The 22,512-nt window shown below is 43.0% G+C and overlaps 3 protein-coding genes across 8 annotated transcripts in view; 2 read left to right on the top strand and 1 right to left on the bottom strand.

The window, feature by feature from the left end:
• On the top strand, positions 1-4,817 carry LOC109634918 (uncharacterized). Its single transcript, XM_020095772.2, has 18 exons — positions 1-162; positions 256-311; positions 386-475; positions 1,052-1,173; positions 1,273-1,413; positions 1,486-1,554; positions 1,631-1,801; positions 1,878-1,974; positions 2,053-2,270; positions 2,575-2,934; positions 3,093-3,210; positions 3,286-3,491; positions 3,585-3,702; positions 3,788-3,960; positions 4,090-4,184; positions 4,257-4,375; positions 4,468-4,629; positions 4,709-4,817. The coding sequence occupies exons 1-18, from the start codon at positions 146-148 to the stop codon at positions 4,753-4,755; spliced, it is 2,379 nt and encodes a 792-aa protein (XP_019951331.2). The 5' UTR covers positions 1-145; the 3' UTR covers positions 4,756-4,817.
• A 976-nt stretch (positions 4,818-5,793) lies between these two features.
• Positions 5,794-7,676, top strand: LOC109634917 (uncharacterized). The gene is made up of 4 exons (XM_020095771.2): positions 5,794-5,938; positions 6,025-6,145; positions 6,227-6,315; positions 7,016-7,676. The coding sequence occupies exons 1-4, from the start codon at positions 5,912-5,914 to the stop codon at positions 7,523-7,525; spliced, it is 747 nt and encodes a 248-aa protein (XP_019951330.2). The 5' UTR covers positions 5,794-5,911; the 3' UTR covers positions 7,526-7,676.
• A 232-nt stretch (positions 7,677-7,908) lies between these two features.
• Positions 7,909-22,512, bottom strand: part of arhgef15b (Rho guanine nucleotide exchange factor 15b) — a 22,766-nt gene continuing 8,162 nt past the window's right edge. The window contains exons 2-17 of one of the 6 annotated variants that reach the window (XM_020095767.2): positions 21,682-21,778; positions 17,518-18,038; positions 15,085-16,098; positions 14,926-14,980; positions 14,665-14,714; positions 13,890-14,164; positions 13,419-13,579; positions 13,017-13,169; positions 12,432-12,561; positions 11,652-11,726; positions 11,216-11,308; positions 10,978-11,132; positions 9,758-9,937; positions 9,543-9,628; positions 9,351-9,455; positions 7,909-8,933 (exon numbers count right to left, since the gene is read on the bottom strand). In XM_020095767.2, the coding sequence (XP_019951326.2) occupies positions 8,764-8,933; positions 9,351-9,455; positions 9,543-9,628; positions 9,758-9,937; positions 10,978-11,132; positions 11,216-11,308; positions 11,652-11,726; positions 12,432-12,561; positions 13,017-13,169; positions 13,419-13,579; positions 13,890-14,164; positions 14,665-14,714; positions 14,926-14,980; positions 15,085-16,098; positions 17,518-17,947 (3,132 nt within the window). In that variant the 5' untranslated portion in view covers positions 17,948-18,038; positions 21,682-21,778 and the 3' untranslated portion in view covers positions 7,909-8,763. Of the gene's footprint in view, positions 9,061-9,350; positions 9,456-9,542; positions 9,629-9,757; positions 9,938-10,977; positions 11,133-11,215; positions 11,309-11,651; positions 11,727-12,431; positions 12,562-13,016; positions 13,170-13,418; positions 13,580-13,889; positions 14,165-14,664; positions 14,715-14,925; positions 14,981-15,084; positions 16,099-17,517; positions 18,039-21,681; positions 21,986-22,512 lie in introns of those variants that run through there. The other 5 variants (XM_020095769.2, XM_020095768.2, XM_069518857.1 and 2 more) reach the window with 5 other exon arrangements.

The raw sequence follows: 22,512 nt of genomic DNA, 5'->3' as shown, positions 1-22,512 counted from the left end.
AACTTATAAAAGCAGGTGAAGGACACAGAACCACATGGTGCCAGTGTGATCCGTTTATATCAAGCAAGTGATTCAGCTTGTGGTAGCAGGTGTAGTTTTTCTAGCAGCCAGGCTAGCTTTAGACACTGCCAACACATTGGCAACTATGTCTTTTGGGTTTCGGTGAGTTGGATTGGTGGCAAATAAACAGGGTCATATTTACAACTGACATTCAGAAGTGTCAAGTTGTGTAAATTGTGTGTATTTGTCTTGCAGCATAGCCTTACTCCTGTTTGTATTGTTGCCTGCAAAATCAGATGACATCCCTGACGGTAATTAAATTAAATCTGTGTAGGCTTGTAAGAATTAGGAGATTGTAGAGACGTAAACATGTTTGTTCATACAGGAATTCATCGTACGGAGTGTCTTGATCGCTACTTCAAGATAGCTGTTGATATTTCCTTCACTGGAGAGGAACCTCGCTTTGAGGCTGTAGGTGAGTCCGGAACTGTTTCATTAGGGCGTAATTTTGGGTTAATCCAACAGGGCCCAGCGTCAAATACTGGATTATTATATTTTTATTTCTTAGCAATTAATAATTGCTTGATATACCTCAGGAAAAATCACTTTCTTTGAATTGTCAGATAATACCAGTAGCTGATAGCTAAAGTAAACATATTTTGTCTGAATTACATTGAATCAAGAAAACCAACAACTCAATTATCTTTTTAAAACTGTAGATTTTATTTATTCAATGTGATGGTATGATTTTTGGGGGGGCTGTACAGGCTGGTTTTGATTATTGGTAGAGTTGCACCCCCCTCTTTTGCTGCAAGGAACCATTACAGGGATCTAAATTTGCTTTTTCATCAAACCATGCTTCACATAATCCTGACACCTATTAAATTACTCTACATGATCATTTATTTCAACTCTAATCTTGAGCGGAAGAGAAGAAATGTTACTCTTGAACTATAAAACACCTTTTTTGCAAAAACAAACCCTAGATTTAACTTTGCAGAAACTGATTTAAAAATTATGCAGTTTTTAAACTACTTTCCATTTCTTTCAGATGGAACAGGTGTTTACCCAATCACTCAGCAGTATTCAGCCGAGTGTGGCTACACCGTTCTCCCTCTACCAGGCCAAGTGGAGCTCCGAGCCTCTTACTTCAGCTGTCACACTGACAACAAAGTACATTCAAACACACACAAAAAAATACAGGCATTCTGTGGCTAATGGGAACAAAATGGTAGCCATCCTCCCTATTTATAACTTTCTTCGCTCTTTCAGGACGATGAGGTTTTCACATTCAACTTCAACCTGATAGCAAAGCATGAAGGAAAGGAGGTCACCTATGTCTTGAACAAAAGCTGTTCTCCCTCTCTGGCCTGGTCTCCAAGAGAAATTACCTGTGAGGCCAACTACATGGAAGTAAGCTTGTTTTATATTTTGAACACTTTTTATTACGTATTCAGACGTTAACTAATTTTGATTTCTCTATAGGTGTCTGTGAGGAGTGAGGTGGCCTGTCCATCTGGAGAGAAGAGTGATGACTGGAATGCTGAAAAGCCTGTATGTTAAAACCTGGTTGAATGTTACTGAGTTTTTTATCTTCAGCAGCCACTTGTATATATTTATTATATTCCAGGCCCAAGCTTCAGCTGCTTCAGACTGGCAGGTGATGTTTCACAGAGAGGAAGAGCAATTGAAACCCATGAACCTCTCTGAAGCTCGTAAGCAGGGCTATGTGTTTGACCTGACGGATAGACGTCTTGTGTTTCGTACACCATATGGACAACCTGACTCATCCAGTATTAAGGTAAACAGCAAAGATGTAACGTCTTGTCTTGTGAAGCATTTATTCCAAAACAGGTTCTGACTCTGTTTCTGTCCAGGTGAAGGGTGTTCCAGTAGAGGTCGCTCATGCAACTCTGTTCTCCAGACAAAGCTGGGTTGTCCTCATTGTCGACCTTGTGGCTGCTTGCTCCATGCGTCAGTATAACAATCTTTTATACTGTGGCTGCTTTCCCTTGATGAACAAGTAAATGTGCATTGTTTTAATCTCCACAGATGAAGGATCATATCATGACAGTGGATACATGGTGTGGGAGACTCCTGAATTGCTGCACCTGCTAGCGTCTGGTCTGAACAACACACAGGTCAACATCGGTGTCGGGGGTGAACTTATGGAGCAAAACGCAGCAGAGGAGAGAGGCTACATTGTGGAGAAGCACAACAGATCACTGGAGATCAGCATCCCCTATACTGCTGAAGGAGGATACAGGAAGGTGAGAAGGCACAGTAGTGTATTTGTTAAAACTAGAAAGTGGGTAGGTTAAACCATAGACATTATATAAAGATAGACAGCATGGCAGCTCCCATGAAACTCAAGCCAAAGAGCCTTGAGCACCCCCTGATGGCTGATATGAATACACATTTTTACAATTCTGTTGTATTGTAATGCATTAAATATTTACAGCAGCCAGGCGTATTATTAATGTGAGTGTGCTGCTTTCTTTGCTTTAGTAGCATTTAAGAAAAGCAATAGAACAAAACTATTGACCTGAATTTTAAACTTGTCATATCTTGCAGAGCTTTGTGACTGGTGGCCTCCACGAGTTGTATGTCTTCAACCTCTACTTGGAGCAAATCTTTGTGGATGAGGATCTCGCGGAGACCAGACTGAGGTTTCACAGGGCACTGGCCACTCCCATGCTGCCGCGTCGCCTCTTCACTGAAAACCGAACTGTTGTTGAAGAGCACATGTTCACCATCTACCTCGGAGATGTCCTCGATGACATTGAGCTGTCCGCAGTTGAGCTGAATGGGCACACGTGTGCCTCTCCGTTTACAAATACAAGTGGCTACTCTATCACCAAAGTCGTTCATCCCAACAACACCCATGGCTACACTCTGACGGTGCCTTTTGGTGACCCTGTTGTCAAGAATCAGGTAAAAGGTCTTCGGTATGATTGTTTCTTTTACGCATTATAAGATACTATCTAACAATTGAGGTCAGTAAATAGTGTGTGAACAACTGTTTTGAAATCTGCATTTTCAGCAATTTTAAGCAGGGAATGTATTTTCTAGTTATATTTTCTCTCTTCTAGTTCTCTAAAGAAGATCAAGTTATGAAGCACATGCTGAAAATTGTCTACACACTGACCGTTCTGCCTGAAAATGAGTTGTATTTCCACCTGACTTCAGTCATGGCACTATCAGACATCTGTAAGTCACAAACCTCGTATTTTTACTGTCAAACCAATTGAAAAATAGAGTTATTCATTCTACTTTATCCATCAGCTCCTCCAGAGTTTGACACGGTCTGTTCTGAGTCTGGCATCAGCTTCAAACTGGACCACCGGCCTTTTGACTACCTGTGGTACATCAGTATCGGTTCTGACCGGCTGGCGCCAGAACTTGCAACCCAGCACGGCTACATCATGACCAACGACAGCCAGAGTCTGCTGCTCGAGGTGCCGCTCTTCACTCATGGATACGAGTACAAGGTAGGATGAGGACAATTGCACTTTTAATGAATCTGCAATTTGTTAATGGAACAAATCTTTGTACTGGGAGTAAACATTTTTTTGTATTTGCAGAACTTTGGTTTGAAGGGCTTCCTTGGTACTTTTGAGATTCTGGTGAAGGATCAGGAAACATCAGAGGTCCTGAGTTCAGCTGTCAAGACTTGTCCATTCACTGCTACTGAATTTATTGGTAAGAATGTCCTGTCCTTAACTGGATTAATTGTGGACTTGACACGCAGATGATTTTTTTTTTTTTACTATTCGTCTCTCTGCAGTGTGTTCCACTGATGGCAGGATGACTGTGCTGGCCAACTTGTCTCTGGTCAGCCCAAGTGGAGAAATCCCTGCAAGAAGCAACCTTCTGGACACATTCTGTGGACCCAAAGAAGCAGATGACACCAGAGCTCTCTTCTCTTTCCCTCTCAACAGCTGTGGATCCACAGTCAAGGTTGTGCTCATGCCAATTAAACTAAAGCTCGTCTCTAGAAAAAATTAACCCTGCCTGGAGTTTATAAGTTAAATGATTGAAGAAAAGATGGGTAAATACTCACTTTTTCTTTTATTTACACCTTTTTAGCTTAAGAAGGAAAGTGTGATCTATCAAAATGAGATTTTCTACAGCAAGACGGACTTAAGTGAGAGCGAGGAGGCCACCGAGTCAATCACTGAGAGGTGTGTATCACATCTTTACTATTTAAATTCCTTTGAATTACCGCCATGGATCCATCAATCCTTTTCTTCCAGGTTGATAGTGCAGTGTTCGTACCCTCTGGCTGGGCTCCATCGCCTCTTCTCTGTGTACAAGTTTGATTCTGACACGGCCGGCATCGGCGACATCATCCACACTTCGCAGTCCACCACAGGTACAGTAGGGGGGTCACCTGATGGACCTCATCGGTTATCAGTCCTCCAACATTCCTTGTAGTTTTTGAGCTTTGTTTGTGTTCCTGTGCAGAAGCTCCACAGACCACAACCGTCAGGCCTACCACAGCGCTCCGGACCACACCGGCTGCCAAAAGGACATCCAGAGCAATGGCAGCTTTCCAGCCTGCTTTCCACCCGCCTGCTCGCTACATCAGAGTTTATCCATTTCAGAATTTTCATTCAATGATAAAAGGCAAAAAACAAACTATATTGTAGAATCATTTTTAAAGAGTTACGGTCTCAGTTTGTTAATTTCTCATATTTCTTCACAGGCGTTCAAAGAGCTTCACAAACCAAACTCAACCCTAACCAGATTTAAAGGATGTAACATTTTATATTTTTTTAGAAAACTCTGTAATTGAATAAAGCTGTGTTCTTAAATTCTGTCTTTGTGCCTTTTTGTATTAACACCTACGAAGTGACAAAGAAAGCTTTTTAAGATCTGTGGGGATACATCTTTATTTAACAATTCAAGTTTAGATTTTGTACATAGATGCAACTCCGTTAAAATGGTGGTGATGTTGTTTGGCTGCTAGAGGTACACTTAAAGGCAATAAAATGGCAAATGCAGTTTAAAAATGAAAAGGATTTCCCTGTAGAAAAAGTGCTATGTTAACTGATGTGAAAGATCCCAGATACATTTTACTGTTGTGATCCAATAATTTTAAAATATACTACGCACTAATTGCTTCCTTGCTATTGTGGCACATTTTTCATGTTTTGCTTTATAAGAGCTTGATCATCCTAAACTGATTTAAAGTGTCTCCCAGTCATCGTTGCCTTTCCTGCACTGGCAAAATAACATGTTAGAGTTGGACACAGACTTTAAATCTGCCGATTAGAGGAAAATGTAGGGCTCATACCTGACATGTCATCTAGAATAGTTTAAGTATGAACTTAAGACATTTCTATAGCACTCACCTAAACATGGTTAAAATGTTTTAAAAGGCTGTCTTATAAAACAGATAGTAAAGCAATTTAGAAAAGGTTAGTGCTGAAACTTGCATTTTAATTGTATATTTGGGTGATTTTAACAATATATAACCAGGAAAATTTACTTTTTTTATCTAACTAAAACATATCGGCACAAATCTTTATCTTCAAAATATGCGTGGAGGGGATCATTAAAGTTTTTTGTGACCATAAGCTATAAAATGTCATTTTTATTTCAGATTGTATTTAATATTTAAAATGTTATTCTGTCTTTGGTCAAATATCTTAATTAGCTTTATTTGGAGACACTCGGTGCAGTTTGCTTGATAATGACAAAGTGGGAACATGAGGACATTCAATAAAAACTATTCTAAGTGTGTTTTAAAGTGAATGTGTAATTTTAGTTTAGCGGTTCAGTCAAACATACATCCACCGTTAGGGGGCGGTAGTTCCCACCTGTTAGCGACGAGCATTTGTTTTGGTTAATTTCTTCTTCTTCTCGCCACGTGTGTCTGTTTTCGCTCCTCAAACCTGAGCACAAGATGAACCCCAGAGACGAACATCCCCCCGTGAGTTCTCCACCACTTTCTTTTTTCAGTTTAAATGCAACCTTGAACTTATCAGCTCCATTTCCCTTGTCCCCCCTCGCTGTCAGAGGCCCAGGCCTCCGGTGGTCCCCTCCGTCTCCTCCCGGACCCTGCAGCACCCCTCCTTCCTGCCTCTGTACCTGGCCGCTGGGTTTGCTCGACAGCATGGAGGCTGGGTCAACCACACAGGTGAGTCCACATCTGTGCGCCAGCTTCATGCAGCCGTGCAACATCTGTGCAACATCTGTCTCACTCTTGTCTCCTCCTCAGTCCAGGCCATCACCCCCGAGGAGTTCTACTACACTGACCCCACCGCGAGCTGGGGGAGGAGGATCCCCAACATGGTGACTGATTTTGGGGTGAGTCTGCAAAGTGCTGGGCCTTCATAAAATCATTTCCATATCCCAGTATATTTAGGTTTTATACTTTAGTGTCATATACATATTAATGTTGTATCATTAGGTGTTCTTTTCATTTATGCATTTGTTGTCAGTTTATTGTATGCAGTGCTTACAATGACAAGAAAGGCTATCTGATTTCTTAAGTGGTTGCCATGGTACTCATAAAATCCTACTCCCATACACTTAGTTTCATTCCCTTACCGTACCTTGTGTTTTGGAATGTCATTAAATCTTGAATATTGAATTTAGTTACACCAAAGTATTTGATACAGTGATCCATCTGAAGTTTATTAGGATTAGAATTAGCCCGTGGGGACGGCCATCCCTCTGAGGCTTTAGTTTGGGGGTGTAGAGTTTATGGAGGGGATCAGACGGACCGGGACATTTAATAAGAGCGGCTCAGGCCTGTCAGTCGGAGCTAAAACCGTAAACCTGTGAACGAGAAGGAAATTAAAACTTAGGGCAACGGAAGGGTCAGTTTTGTTTTGTAGCAAGAGACAATAACAGCACAAGAGGGAATGGAAGGAGTGAGAGAGTATGACAATAATGAGATGTTAAACAGGTGTATCCATTTTCTTTGCAGAAATCACTTCTAAGCTTCTGCACACACTTTTTTCTGCATTTAGACTCCAAACACAAACTTAAATTTTCCTTTCAGTTCTATGATTGTTTCCAGCTCAACACTCCACCACCGGTCATGTCCGCCTGCCTGGCCCCACCGAACTGCTCAGACCCGTTCGGACCTGGGCCTCACCCCACTAGAGACCTGGGCAGCCCCAAGTGGAAAACGAACCCCGTCCATTTACCAGTGCAGTCAAGCCGGGCCATTCTCCAGCTCACCCAGGAAGAGGACCAGGCCATCACTAACCTCCTGAAACTGCACCACCAGGAGCCTGGACCCGGTGATGAGACCCCGACTGAGGAAGTGTGCCAGTCCTCCTTTGGGGACGGGCAACATCCGAGTCAGGATGATTTTGGGGATCAGCTGCAGGAGGGAAGATATTGGTCCGAGGCAGAGCTTGAAGCGGCTGACACCCTTCTGAGTCGCTTTAGCCTCGTGGAGGACGACAGAATCTGGGCTCAGTGCCTCCAGAAAACAGCAATAACACCTCCTGATCCTCTCCCACACCAGAATAATACAGATTTGGCGTTAAGCACCGAAACCTAACAAGGATCTGAGTTTAACCACAATAAAAGCCACTCATTCCGCTGAAAATGTCCCTGGGACGAGAAGCCAGGCTGCGGGGACTTCTTCTGTTGAGGACGTTAGTGTCAATGGAATCGTAGGAACTTTGAATGTCCTGCAGTGATGTTTTCAAACCTGAGGATCCCATTGTCCATGGATGGAAACTTAAGCAGAGCTTAATTTTTGTTTGTTTTTGTGTTGAGAAAAGTAAATCTACTAAAAAATCCTTTATTTGTTTATGATGCAAATTTTCCCTTTCAGGTGAGAAGGAACTCAGTATTTTCATGTCTCTGTTTTGAGTGTTGCACATTATTTTCCATCAGTGTTCAATAAAAAAAAAAAAGAAGAAAGATCCACAGTCTGACTGTAGCTAAAAAGTTTTTTATTAAAAGCACTGCTAGTGTTTTTGAAGGAAAAGAATCCTCCACTCATTATTTACAACATATTGTACATTCGCAGTTAATACATAAATAATACAAACTCTTCACTGCAGATGGAGCTGCAGCATTACTCCACAACGACCAGTGGCATAAGCTGACGTGCTAGTCAACGGCTCCTGAAACATGAGAAACATCAACAGCTCAGCTTCCATTCACATGCATGTCCAAAGCTTTTGTGCTTGTTAGAAGTCTGGGGTTTGTAGTTTTGGGATTTATTGAAGTGACTAGATTTATTTTTCCAGCAGTCAATCTCTAATCTGTCAAATCGAATTACAGAATGTGTCACATCTTAAACTCTCCCCGCCTCGCTGACAGCTGACGTGTTTGTATGCGTGACAGGAATGAGGAGGACATAACTCGACTATGCATGTGCGAGTTCTACAGGAACGCCTGTCTCTTTTCTTTGCAGCAGGTTTGACTATTTTACTTGTTATTGCAGGAATGATTGGCACGTCGGTCTGGCTGTTTGGCAGCTGTGCACGAGGTTAGTGCAGGGCTGCTCAGTTATTGAACGCAAACATGCACAAACGACATAGTTGCTTGGAGCTTCAGTGATAAATGATTTACGTCAAGTTCCGAGGTGCTTAAATGCACACGCACGTGCACGCACACACACTTGTATAAATAAATTGATGATTGCAGGTCTTTTGTGACGTTTCCTCTTTCCTTTCCTGGGTGTTAGAAGCTGACACTTAAAACCAATTAAAGCCCCTGAATAATCTTTGTACAGCATTTTCCATTTTGGAAAATGATTCAATGTAAACTTCAACTAGGTCGGCGCTAATTGATGGTGCGGGCCTTGGTGTTGGAGACCATAGCCGCGGCCTGAATGACCCTGTAGCGTTCTCGGAGGTTTCGCCTCCGCACGTGCTCGTTGGTGATCTCTATGACGTTTCCCACGGGGAACCAGCCCTGCTGTCCGTCTGACAGGCGGCTGCCTTCGTACCAGCCTGAGAGAAAAGAGAGGAGAAGCAGGAGAGGGGAGGAGAGGGAGGAAGGGAGGAGAACAACAAATAGGGGAAGATTGGAGGCGTCTGTATCGTTCATGCAAGAAAGTCAAAACAAATCAATAAACTGCTAAGGTGGAGGGTGGAGGATTGACGCAGTTTCGAGGATCAGGGTGTTTGAACGAGCAGAGTAAAGGGAGGGGTCATGTTAATCACATAATGTAAAATCACATCAGTGCATTTGACTATTTTAATAGGAACCCTGTCTCTCCTGCATTTTACTGATCACACCAAATGTAGGCAAATAGAAGAATAGTGGGTTCATTTGATGATCTTGTTTTGGATTTAGAAAAGCAGCTTCTCTCTGCAACAGATAAATAAACAACTCTTCCTCCGTCTTGGGATTTCCCACGTTCTTACCCTCATTGGTTTTGCGGATGATGTTGACGATCTCAGTGGGCTCCAGTGTGAGCTCGTCCGCCTGCTGGGCGATGTACTGCTCCACACACTGCACCTGAGGACAGTCTGACACACAAACGCACGACATTTGAAAAATCGCCATAACATAAATAGATGCATCACTTTTTTATGCTTGCGTTTGTTCTTCCTCACCCCAGTCTTCATAAATCACTTCATCTTCATCGGTGGTTGTTTTGGTGGGGTTTGGGAAAGCTGCCATCCACCTGTGCATGTCTGACCTGTTGACGGAAACGGGTCGAATTTGTTACGCGTCTCAAAATGCCTGATGTTATGACAACATTCCACACTCGCTGCACGCTGCTTCTCTCTTGTTGCAGAATGAGACCCGTGTTGCGTCATCAACTCACTGGGAAGGAGCTTTGAAGAGTCGCTCAAACATTCGCCCCTGATGGTTTTCCAGCAGGGTGAGATTGAAGCAGTGCTCGTAGGGGCCGCCGCTGCCGCTGCCACTCCCGCCCTCCTCCAGTGGCTGCATCTGCACCAGAGAGCGGTGGGCGTGGTCGACAACCACAAAACGCTCCGCACTGCTGAAGATAAAGTTAAAAGAGACACATGATGCTTTTACATCCTGAAGCTGCTGAAATGCTTCTTCATCGTTTTTCCCAGATGCATCCTCAATCATTAGCTTTGTCTGACACGCCCCCCAACTACCACGGGGAAGGCGATATCAGAACCCGGGTTAAGAGGGACAGTATCACAGTTTCTAGGAGACGCTGTATTTTGAAGCATGAAGGGAAGTTTTGTCTGTTTTCACTTTCAAAAGATTTTCATGTAAGTTTTGTCTCGAAGCTGAGCTTTAAGAGATACTGTTGTATTTCATAAAACAGGCGTGTTGCATTTGTTTTGTGTTTCTTCTATGCCCAAACGTGAAATATTAAAAATCGGCTCCTCTGTCTCTCTCTTTCTCAGTTCTCCTCACGCACCACTTCCTGCTCCCTGTGGGGAAGTGTGCAGTAATTTCACCTCCTGTTGTGATGGTAGCATTCATCATCGTTGAAGTGGCGTAATGACAGCTCATTAAAAGGAGACAGCGGGAAATCTTCCTGCCGCAGTCTCATTTCTACTGAGTCTATATGACATAACAACTGAAGAGTGACATGAGTTTACAGACCACTCCACCACAATGTTAACTGTAAGCCAGGATTTATTGTGGCTCATAATCAGATCAGTTGTTTATCAGAAGCTGCCGGAACTATCACTTTCAAATTCAACCCTGTCCCATGACTTACATGATTGTTTAGGGCACTAGAGCAGAGTGATGCCTGAATTAAATTATTAATAAGAAATGATTCTATAATGTTTTATTTTATCTTGTTTTTACACTTTCTGCCTTTTGTTTCTGTTGTTTGCCTTCAATTCTACATTTTTCACTTGTACAGCACATTGTTACTGTGTTTTGAAATTTGCTATATAAATAAAGTTTCTTATAATAATAATTATTATTATTACTGATAGAAGTTTTGAAAACCATGGACAGAAAATGTTGGTATGACTCAGCCCTGCTCTGTTCTGCTTTATTACTGTGGCAATGTTTATTTTTCCCAAACACCACTCGACCCCGCCTCACCCCTTCTTGGCAGCGATGATGAGCAGGTCGTTGAAGAGGAAGAGGTGGACGGGAGTGAACTTGGCCCTCATGTTGAACAGAGTTCCTCCTTTGGACATCTCCTGCAGCTCTCCCTTCTTCTCCAGGAATCGATTTTGAGAGATGATCGGGATGGCCTGACGACGGGAAAGGACAGAAACGTTAACTTCTTTACTTCAAGTCCGGCTGAAATGGACGTTTTATAGTGGTCTGAGTTTACCTTGAGCTTGTCAAACTCCAGAGTCTGAGAGACGTGGATCAGCTCCTCCATCTGTCTCATCTTTCCCACCTGAGTGTTGCACTCGTCGATGATCTGTGAGCGAGGAAAGAGACAAAATGATCAAACAACAGCATCATGAGTGAAAAATTTCAGTATCATTCCACACCTCATTTTACCTCCAGCTGTCAATATATAATACTGGCTGTGCCTCACAGGGAGTATCAGGTTCTCTCATTCTTTTGAGGAAAAAAAAAAATCAGGCTCTAACTGCCATTGTCCTCACTCATACGAATGAGTCACTGTCACTGCAGAGCTCGTTCAATGGGAAATCTTTCACAGAGACAAAGGCTGACGTCAAATTTCCTGAGGCGTGTGCAGCATTCAAATACATGAACCTGTATTCAGAGGAGGAGGGTGAGGAGTGAGGGACGTTTACCTTCGACATGGAAGCCAAAGCCTTGGAAGCAGTCTCCTCCTCTTTCGTCCCCTCTTTTGTCCTCTTCAGGATGTTCTGCAATGACAAACAACAACCTTCCATTTCTGCGACGGACAAACAGCGGGACGCATTTTTTCCATCTATGTCTAAAAAAAAAAGGGGTCATGAGGTTGAGGCGAGGCGTGTCAGAGTGTTTGCTTGTCGGTCAAGAGGCAGTGGCAGGTAAAGATTGTGTTTGAATGACGACATTCCACGCAGCGACACACCCTGATGGACTCAGACGACTGCCTTTCAATAGCACAGGGTCAAGTATACTAAATATTTTGCAGACTTCTGTTTAGAAAAGTATTTAAAGGTTACAAAGGCTAACTGCACAGTGGTCTCGCTCCACTCACATTTCCATGACGAGGACTAAAACTCAATACGTTTCTTCCTTTGTAGTGAAAAGTACTGACTGCAAACCATGAATTCATCCAGACACTTCAGTCTATATGAGATCGCATCATTTTTATCCTAAGATCCAACAAGCACTTGAAACACAAGAAACGTTTCCATGGACACCAATATTCCGATATTAACCCCATTAACAATAGTCTGAATAGGACGCTGTCATGTAAACAGCATTTTCTGATTACCTTAATACTGATTAGGTCATACTCAGAATAAACCTCATTGTGCAGCAATAAAGCTGTTTTCTAGCATTAGCAATGCAACAAGTGGTGTGTGTATAAATGTGCTCCTGCTATTTATGATTATATTATATCATCATCTCAATCCCACCTCCGTGAGCATTTTGATACGTGTTATCCGCTGGAAGGGAAGCAGCAGAAAGGACATGAAGGGCAGCCGCTGGCACTGCGGCGACTCCTGGAGACGAGTGATGACGGCAGCAAACGGCGTATTGTTCTTCCTGTTGACAAATAAAAATGCACACGATAAACATATCTGTGGATTAATGCCAGGATAAAACCTATTTTTTAATTATTCGATATTGTATTTGTCACCTTTTTATTCCTCTGTTTTATCTTTCTCTAACTTTTATCCCTCTTTTTAACGCTATATTTAGAAACCGTATGAGACTCGCAGCTCTTCTTAGTATGTCTATGCACAGTGTGCCTGTTCCTACAAATAAACTATAAATAAATAAATAAATAGCCTCGAGCTTTCGTGCCATATGATGTGAGGGAAAACAACTTTTGTGAAGTTTTGCTGAACTATTGAGCTAAAAACACTCAACTTTTAAGTGAGAAAAGTGACATTTTAGAGATTTGAAGTAAATAATATATAAACATATAAATATAAACCAGTGTAAATTCACTTCACTAAATCCTATGAAAGCCACTGAGACATCGTGCTGCTGCTTACATGAGAGTAGTGAAGATCTTTTCTTGGTAGATCTGGTTGCGAACGTAGTCAATGTAGGCGGGGAACTTGTGTTGGGCGTGGTAGTGGATGATGTCACAGATGTCGGAGAAGACCAGGTCATGGAATATGCGGTCCTCAAGGTCTTTCAGGAACCTGTGGAATCAGATAGCAAAGCCTCAAAACCAACAGAAAACTGTTTAATCTCATAGTAGCAGCTTTTAGAATCATAACAAGCAGAAACACAAACAATTCAAGAACTTTTTTTGACCAACACATAAACTAAAGTCTGCCTGAAGTCAACAAATGACTCATCACAAACGCCAAATGACCTCATGGCAACTCTAGTCATTAATCATCCTCTGATTTCCCTTTTCCTTCATCCTTCCGTCTGCTGTGTCTCACCTCTCGCTGACCTCTCTGACCCTCAGGATGTTGGAGAAGAGAGTCTTTTTGTCCCGGATGATCATCGTGTCCTCCAGCTCGCGGCTGTCCAGGAAGTGCTCGGTCAGGACCCGCAGGGATCGAAGGTACGAGGCCTCCGACGTCAGAACTTCAAACATGCTCTGCCAGGAGAACAGGGGATGGAAAAGTTGGTGGTTTGTTTTTTTTTGCGGGGGGAAAAAAATCTGATCTGGTGTTGGAAAGTCGAAAGTGTGACTGTAAAAGCTTCCATGAACTTGGGTTAAATCAATATAATGCGAGTGATAGAGTGAGGGAGAATGGAGCTTAATTCATATAAAAGCATCACATTATTACTTTAAGATGTGATTTATAACTAAACTGCATCTCTAGTTTCTCTCCTCCTTGCCTCATTGATTTTTCTTTATGGGATCTCTCCTCTGTACATTAGCCTCTGCCCCTCCCCCATCTCACCTCCTGGTACTTGCACTGCTCGGGGGTGAGTTGCTCTAACGCTCCGCTGTCCCTCACAGCCGGGAGGTCCTGCCACAGAGTGCTCTGATGGGGTGCGGCCACAGGGCTGCCCCTGGGGGGTCCGTTTCCTGTCATGGCTCCGGCCCCAGTCCCAGAGCGACGGGCCGTCAAATCCATAGCAAAGTCCACGCTGGCCTTACTGATGTTACGGCAAACTGTCTGCCGTCGGATCTCCTTGTTGATGACAGTGGCGCGGTATGTTTGGTAAAGAGGCTCTGAGAGAAACAAGGAACATGAGAGGTTCAGCATGTAGCCGGGACACGTGTTGTCCCCAATACATAAAACAGAAATGTTTATCTGACATGTTTTGGCCAATCACAGACACGATTCCCTTTGCTCTGAACTGGAGCAGCGAGTTAAATATTGAATTGCTCACTGTTACTGTTTTACTTCTAATGGTTCAAACTCTACAAGCTGTACATAGTCCATAGTAAGATTGCAGTATAGAATTGGGACAAGGCAAACAACTGTGTGCTGCAGATAAAATGATTGACTATGACACTCAAGCTAAATTATAATGTTGCATTCACTGACATTACATGTGATGCATACGCTGACTTTTTATGTTGTGTTTTTTTTTTGTGGCGGATCTGGGATTTTTCTAAATCAGAGGCCACAATTTACAATGAGCGGCCAATTATATGTCCAACATCCATGCACAGATGATTTAGTACGGTGCACGTTTGAGTCATTCCTCGTTAACTGTGAGTCTTACCATCCTGTAGACGGGACTCCCAGAAAGACACACCCCTGAGGGAGCTGTTCCTGAAACAGGAAGTAAGGCCAGAGGATGAATGGATGAGAGAGTGAATGAAACAGTTATTTATTCCTCCATAAACACAAAACTTGACCTGCGAAATTATATATTTTTCTATAATTTACAGATTCCTTAAAAACACCTGAATACATCCTATCTATAACTATTTCAGTTAGCTTCATCTTGTTAAAAATTAAAGTCAGAGGTCTTAAAACTCACACTTCTTCCACTTTGTCGTCTTTATCTCCTTCATTTCCTCCATTCTCCTCTGCTTCTAAAAAAGAAAAGTTAATCACGCCCTTGCTTTCAATTACACAGGTAATTAATTTGTGAATCATTCTCCCCTCAGGCGAGGATGAAAGCGTTCGGAAAACAAACCTCTTTTCGGCGCGAGGGACTGCATCGAGGCGCTGCTGAGCCTGCGAGGGTCTGTCTTTGGTGGCGCCGGCGGGGGTCTGTGAGGCTGCAGGGGGGTGGCCAGGGGCGGAGTGATGGCTCGTTGGGGGCTCAGGCCGCTGGCAATGGAGCTGCAGGGCGATGAAGGTCTAAGGGCCCTCCACTCCTCCAGGGTGGGCTGTGGGAGAGGAATCCCGCCCCGGTGCACCGGCGAAAGGCAGCGGCTGTCTGGAATCACAGGCATCCTCGGGGGGATGGCAGGCGGCGCGTCTTTCTGGCTGGAGGGTTCCTCATTCATCTGAAACTCAGATGTAGGGTCTGAGGTGCTGTAGGACAGTTTAGACCGACGCGCCGGTTTGCGCACCTTGATAAGAGGAATATCCAGTTCCTTACACACAGGTGCTGTCTTTTTAGGAGCAGGGTCAAAAAATGGAAGCGTGGCCTCGTAAATATTGTCTTCGTCATCTTGAGGAGGTATTTGGTGGACTGGGGGCGACTTAGTTAGTTTTGGGGGAACAGGGGGAGACTGAGAGCGAGGGACAGCGAGAGAGGTGAGGACACTGTGGGGCCCGGGGTCCGACCTCCGTCTGTAAGCCTCAGAGATCAAAACATCCAAAGACTGGTTGAACTTTGCTTTCTCTTGTTTCATGTTTTGCATGTCGGTCTCTTCGGCCTCAGAAACCCCGTCCACTTCGTCCCCGTCCTTACTGCCCCCGTCCCCTCCCAGCTCTATCTCCTCATACTCCAGCCAGTCTTCCCCATCCTCCCCCGTCTGCTCCTCCACATCAGTCTCATCCTCTTCTCCGCCTCCAACCTCCTCCCCACCGTCATCCACTTCCACGGGCACCCATATCAGTTTCATGCCAGGCCGCTGGCGGTGGCACAGGCAGCTGCAGCTGGGGTCGCAGCAGGGACTGAGAGGCGTGTCCGGGCTGTGCCCCACCTCCGCTTCACCTCCTCCAATCAGCTGCACCTCCACCTCCTTTCCATCTGGCGCTGCATCGAAAAAAAGACAACATGCATCAGCTGCTTTGAAATGAAAAGGGGACAAAATAAATGACTTCTTCCTCTTCATCTTATTGGTTTCCTGTCTACTTTTTTCTTACACGCGCGTCCCCAGACAGAACAGCTCACTTTGATTAAGAGCCCCTTCTTTCCCCACATCTGCTGTCATGGCACATGCTGGACTGTCAAGTCAGCAGATCATTACTATGCAGCGCGTAAAGTGTCTTTAACTATTCATGGAAAGTTTGGATCATTGCAAAGGAAGGATCCAGTATTGACGAGAGGAAATGGACGAGTTGGAGGAACGAGGGAGAAGAATTAGGACGGCGGCCGCCTTCAGAATAGAGTACTAATGATTGTTTTTTTGGGAGTTGAACTAAATGTCAAACAATTTCTATATCTGTCAGTAAAAACACATTTTGAACAATACAGTTCAACCAAACACAGATTATTCTCTTCAATCACTTTTAAAATATACTTGTTTAAGGATATAAATCAGATTTAGCCTTTCAGACATTTTTAAGTGAGTATAATACTTTTCATTATTGCTCATTTATTTATTCACACTCAATTGCTCAAATATCACCAGTAGAGTTGAATTGATTTAACGATTATCCATTCAGCCAATATAGAAAATTAGAGACTTATTCTCAAATTGGATTCATAAGTTGAAAGTTATTTTTTAGGCACAAATGCAAAACATCCTCTGGACCCAGCTCCTCATATGAGGCTTTTGCTACTTTTCTGTTAGCCAATAAGGATTACATTATTTTAAAAATGAATATATATTGGCAAAGAAAGGTTTGCATAACGTCTTTGTGTTTCAGACAGGAAATCAAAACAAGGAAGTGATAATGTGTGTAACCAAAGAGGAAATTATTTACACTCAAACAATTAAATGTCACTTCTTGGGGTTTCCTCTTTTCTGGAACATGGACAATGTTGATCAGTTTGACACATTGAGGAACGTTCCCTATTATACAGACTGAAAGTGAAAGAATCTCCCAGTGTATAATGTGCTTTATATTACATCTATATATATGCTGTATTATCACCAAGCCGCAAACCCATTTCTGCACTGAACCCTGAGTCTTTTGAATGTGTCGAATAGTCAAACTGATCCTCACAAAGACATAAGCACACACACACACGCAACACACACGCACAGATGTGTGTGTGCTCAGGTAATCAGCTGACTGACAGAACCTGTTAATGGCTGTTGGAACAGATCAGCCAGTGGCACCACACCTGTCTCTGAAAAACACCCTGACAGTGCTCTAAATTTAGCTTCACAATCTGTGCACATGCCTTTACATGCAGACACACTTTCAAAATTTTCGAGATTATGTTTTTCGTTTCAGTTTAATCAACGGTTTAATCAGTCTGACGTCTTTGTAACTGTCACTGTACCTGATCGACCTCCGTCCACACTGATGCCATCGCCCCCGTCTCCTCCCAGGCTCTTCGTCTGTTTCTGCTGGATGCGACTCCTCTTCATGGGCAGCGGAGGAGCCTGCTCCTCCTTTATCTGAAGCTGCAGGCTGCTACGGCCTGGTTTGGGCTTTATTGTCGGCGGCCTCCTGAGCCGCTTGCTCTGTGTGACTGAGGTACCGTTGGTGGGTCGTTCCTCTGCCTCCTCCTGCACAGAGTTCTGCTTGCTGAACTTGTTTACAATCCTTTTGACTTTCCCAGAGGAAAGGTTTGTGCCGTCGCCTCCGTCCCCCAGAGGTGGGGAGCCAGTTTGACTTGAGGGCTTCGGGGGGATATCTGGTCTTGGCTTGGCCTCAGGTTTCATGGTTGGAGGCAGCGTTTGCCCCTGGGAAGCTTCCTGGACAGACATCGTAGCTCTCTTACGGCGTGTTTCACTCTGAGCCCTGACCAATCAGAGGTCAGGCTTTGAGGGCAAAGGTCAGTGTTGGTGTCATCACCACCTGATGAAGAGGAAAGAAAGTCAATGCCAGTTTAATTCATAAAAACAGCTCCTTCAGTGACATGACCTGAGGCAGGTTATCAGATTTCATCAAAAGGATTAATAGGACTTCTTTCACAAATGTAGAAGTTCTCCACGACACATGTAAACAGGCCTCATAAATAAAGCTTTAACCAGAGCCTGACCAATTCATCAGCTGACCGGTAAAAAAAAAAAAGCAGATAAGAGCCTTTCCTTTCAGACATTAAATAAAATGTTATTGTGGTTTTATTGTTTTATCCTCATGGGAAGCAGCTTGTAAAAAGTGCTGCACACTTAAAGCTAACTATTATTATTAACATGCATTTAAGTTGCATGGTTCGTCTAAAAGTTTCAGTTTCAAGGTCCACGTGTCATAGTTCTCAAACTTTTCGGCATGTGGCCTCTTACGTAACATGGTTCACTGTAATTATAGTAATTTTCTGTAGCTGAAGCAAACATTTTCAGCAAGGCAATAAGCACGAAACAGTCAGTGTGTCCATAACGGTACGTTCCTAGGGTCAGACTGTGAGACTCTCAGATGACTAATCCCCCTCAGTAAGGTCTCTGAGGAAAATGAACTTTGCCCACTTAAAGGGCCCACACCTTCCTTGTGAGATTACGTTCCAACATAACACAACAGGAGGAAATGTAAAACCAAAGTCATTTGTTTAAGGCACTGAAAGGTGACGAAGCGATCTGCTCTGAAAGTCCCTGCGACTTTTCAACCTGTTCTAATCTCATGATTCAGAGCTCAAACACCCAACTTTGTTTATTAATTTACTACCTTAAAGGCGAAATGTATCAGCTGTATCAGAACATCTCTTGTTTGCTCTTGATTCACGTATAACACAGGTTCGAGTGCACTGATGTGATTAATGTTATTAATAGCTAACCACTTTTTCAATACAGATGCACATCAACACAACAACCACCTGCTCCACCCTGTCCTCCTGACAGTTCAAATCATTCCAGGTTCTTTGTTTTACCTTTCAGCCAGGTAACACTTATGACGCTCATAGACGCCTTATATCGTTTCTACAAATTGTTGTTAAGCGGGTTTTCTTCTCACAGCTTTGTTTGATTGTGAGCAGGTTTACAACAAAAAAAACAAAACCTACTGACATTTGGTGGAAGGATGGGACCAAAAGGACCCATGCATTCTTTTGAAATTTTAATTTTAGTGGTCATTGTCCGATCTATTAACACGGTGGAGGCAGGGTTTATGATGTATACTACAGCCAGCCACCAGGGGGCCATCAAGATGCTTTGGCTTCACTTTTGAGGAGCTGTCATGTTCGTGATTTCTGAACACTAAATGATGTTTTCAGCCAGTTTACAGATTGTTGTCTTTCTGCCAAATCTTTAATCCTTCAAAACTTAAACCTCAACAAATTTCTCCAAATCATTCAAAGGAGGCAGTCAAACCAACACTGACTCTTTTCTTCAGCCTGTAAGTGTCTAATAAAAGAAATATGATAACATGAAATTCATTTTCCATTCTGGGCGACCAAATGTCCACGCTGCAGATTCCTCTCACCATATGTTTTATTGATGTGTGTGTGTGTGTGTGTGTGCGAGCTGATGCAATATCAAACTGGACGAGGGTTACTCATCTTCTGACTCATACACAAATGAGAGAGCAGTTACACTGCACTGATTTGAGAGACTCTTAAAGGGGCACGCAACCTATTCCGGTTATCTCCGCGATAGTTCGGAGAAACCTTCGTCAAAAATCAGAGCTTCAAACTAGAGGTGAGGAGTTTGAAAGATAAAGGAGTTGTTAAAGGTCTGAAAGATGTAGTTGGAAATGCATTGTGGGAATTGTAGGATTGTTTGTTTTTGGAGCTTGATCAATAAAACTGAAAAAAAGTCAGGATATCAGGGCCTCTGCTGCCCTTACTTTTTTTTAATCTGCCCTCCTGCACATCAAATCTCCGATGCCTCCGATTTTCAAGTGATGACCGCATCAAACAACAACAATCAGACCGTTTGGTGCGGTCATCACTTGAAAATCGGAGGCACTAAAATTAAATTAATGTGTCATAAAGCAGTAAACCACTTTGTGAATGTGTCAGCACCTATTATTCTGCAGATTTGATGTGCAGGAGGGCAGATTTTAAAAAAAGGAAGGGCAGCAGAGGCCCTGATATCCTGACTTTTTTTCTGTTTTATTGATCAAGCTCCAAAGATCAGCAGGTAAAACAAAGCTTCATGATTCATACTCTAACTTGACTGGAGCTGTTTGTTTCTGAGAAAGTGCACCAGCGTGTCTGACCAGTTTGAAAGAAGTTGCGCCTGCTGCTGCTGCTGCAGCACAGTCACCAACGGGGTGTCACGTTTCAGTCTGAGGGGAAAAATGTTTGTTTTTGTGAACCACTAATATAAAAATATAATGACAACACGACAAAGCAGGAAGGAGTGGAATCAATATTGAGTGGAGTTGATTATTAAAAGCGACTGCGACCGTCATGTGCATCTGACACATTACATTGTGTGTGTGTGTTTTTGTGTTGCAGGTTTGTGAAGGTTTCAGTTTTGGCCCTCTGGTTATATCATTGTCCACAGGATGACACATAAACCTAATTGGAGGGTGTGTACAGTCAAAGCACTCACAACAGTCTGATATGTATTACACTTGAGGTTACATTCCCCCCCCCTTGACTTTCTCTCAATCAGCCCCCCCCACCAGACTTCAGGTCTTTTGTCCGCTGTCTTTTCGACCTGGTTCGTTCAATAGCTGCATCCTGCGGTCGACTGGACTTGTCACAGTCCGGCTGGGTCAGTGGGCCACTCATTCATTCCAGTGGGTGTGTTTGTCCTGGTGAATCCAATTCGTATCAGATACGGTGTGATCCCTCCAATCAGGGCAGCTCGAGAGCAATCCTTAAGTGCTTTAAGGGGGTCCATCAACACAATGCATGTGTATACAGATTACCATCTGCTCTGAGACTAATGGGTTAGTGTGTGTGTGTGTGTGTGTGTGTGTAAAATGGGTAGGGGGTCTTTAAGAGAGCTGCACCAACCATTATGCTACATGTGATGTGCCTGTAAGCTCCACGCTGGCCAGGAAGCAGGGACGGAAAAGGTGTGTCGGAATAGAAAACACACACACAACAAACACTAGGGGTGTTATTGGTGGGAATAAATTCTATTGCATATATACACACAATGGTGCAGCCCACTTTTCCATAGATCTGACTTATTTACATTGTAAATAATGTGTTATAGGTAATTATCACAACTTGGACGCACAATGAATCTTCCAGTAGTGGTCTAACCTGTATGTGTTTCCAATGTAAATATTCCTAAACATGAGTTAAGTGTCATGACAGATTATTCAGTATTTTTGTATATAATAGTCTTTATTTCTGTCCCTTATATGGTCTGTGAAGGAGTAACAGTGGTTAAAGAATATTAAATGCTGCAGTGTATAAAATTACTTTACAGTATAGCAGCCTCACTATAATCTTTCACCAGCTTTCACAGGTATTTCTGCGGTTTCCCGTAAGGGAACAGGTGCTTTCAGACTCCAACATCCCAATTCAACCAAACTCCACTGGCAAACACAACCAATAATTCACAAATCTCGCACAAAACATGAATTAAAAAAAAATAAAACTTACCAGTGTTATTCAGACATGTCTGGTGGTGTCTCCTCAGTTATTCGGCTCTAGTGTCGGCAGTCCAACATGGTGTAGTTAGCGTTTCCAAGACTGGAAGCTGCGGGTTAAAATCTGTCAGCAACGTCAGTGTAAGTTAAGGCTTCAATGTTAAAATGATGCATGAGACGAAGGAGACGCGGGTCAGTGTCTCATTGTTTGAGTCTGGGCGAAGCTGCCATCATCCCCCTCCTGGCCCGACGTCTCCCCTTTGTTACCCGGAGCTCCGGTTCAGTGAGAGGGGAGGAGAGGGGAGGCAGGAGGGGAGGAGAGGGAGGAGGAGGAGGAGGAGGCAGGAGAGAGACGACCAACCAGAGCAGCCCCGAGGAGAGGAGACATGATTTCAAAATAAAACTCATCATAGTCTTGTAAGTTTTTTTTATTTAATACATCAAATAAGTATAACTTCACATGTTATATCACATATTTTAAGATCATAAAAAACATTTGCAGAGTTTGTTTGTTTATTCCGTTCACTTAACATTTTTCAATACCGTCATTTTCTTTTATTATTTTTGCTGCAAATCAAACTTACCATTAAGAGAGTAATAAATAAAGTAATATCTACTGTATTAGAATATATAGTATAACATGTAAAGTTAGGGTTTGTGTAAATTTGTATTTTATAACACGTGAATTTTGATTCATGACTGCGAGAAAGAACTCTGTAAAAGTTGTGTCACATGCATGTTAAATTCATCTTATAGGTATTATATCTTATTGTCTTACGATTTGTCTTTTTTAATTATTGTATGTTGATGTTTTCAAACAGAAATGTTGCTTTGGTGACATCAG

The sequence above is a fragment of the Paralichthys olivaceus genome, chromosome 22 (assembly GCF_024713975.1).
Source record: "Paralichthys olivaceus isolate ysfri-2021 chromosome 22, ASM2471397v2, whole genome shotgun sequence".
NCBI classification, from domain to species: Eukaryota; Metazoa; Chordata; class Actinopteri; order Pleuronectiformes; family Paralichthyidae; genus Paralichthys; species Paralichthys olivaceus.
Note: the sequence above shows the minus strand (reverse complement) of the source record. Positions and strands in the feature narration are given on the sequence as shown.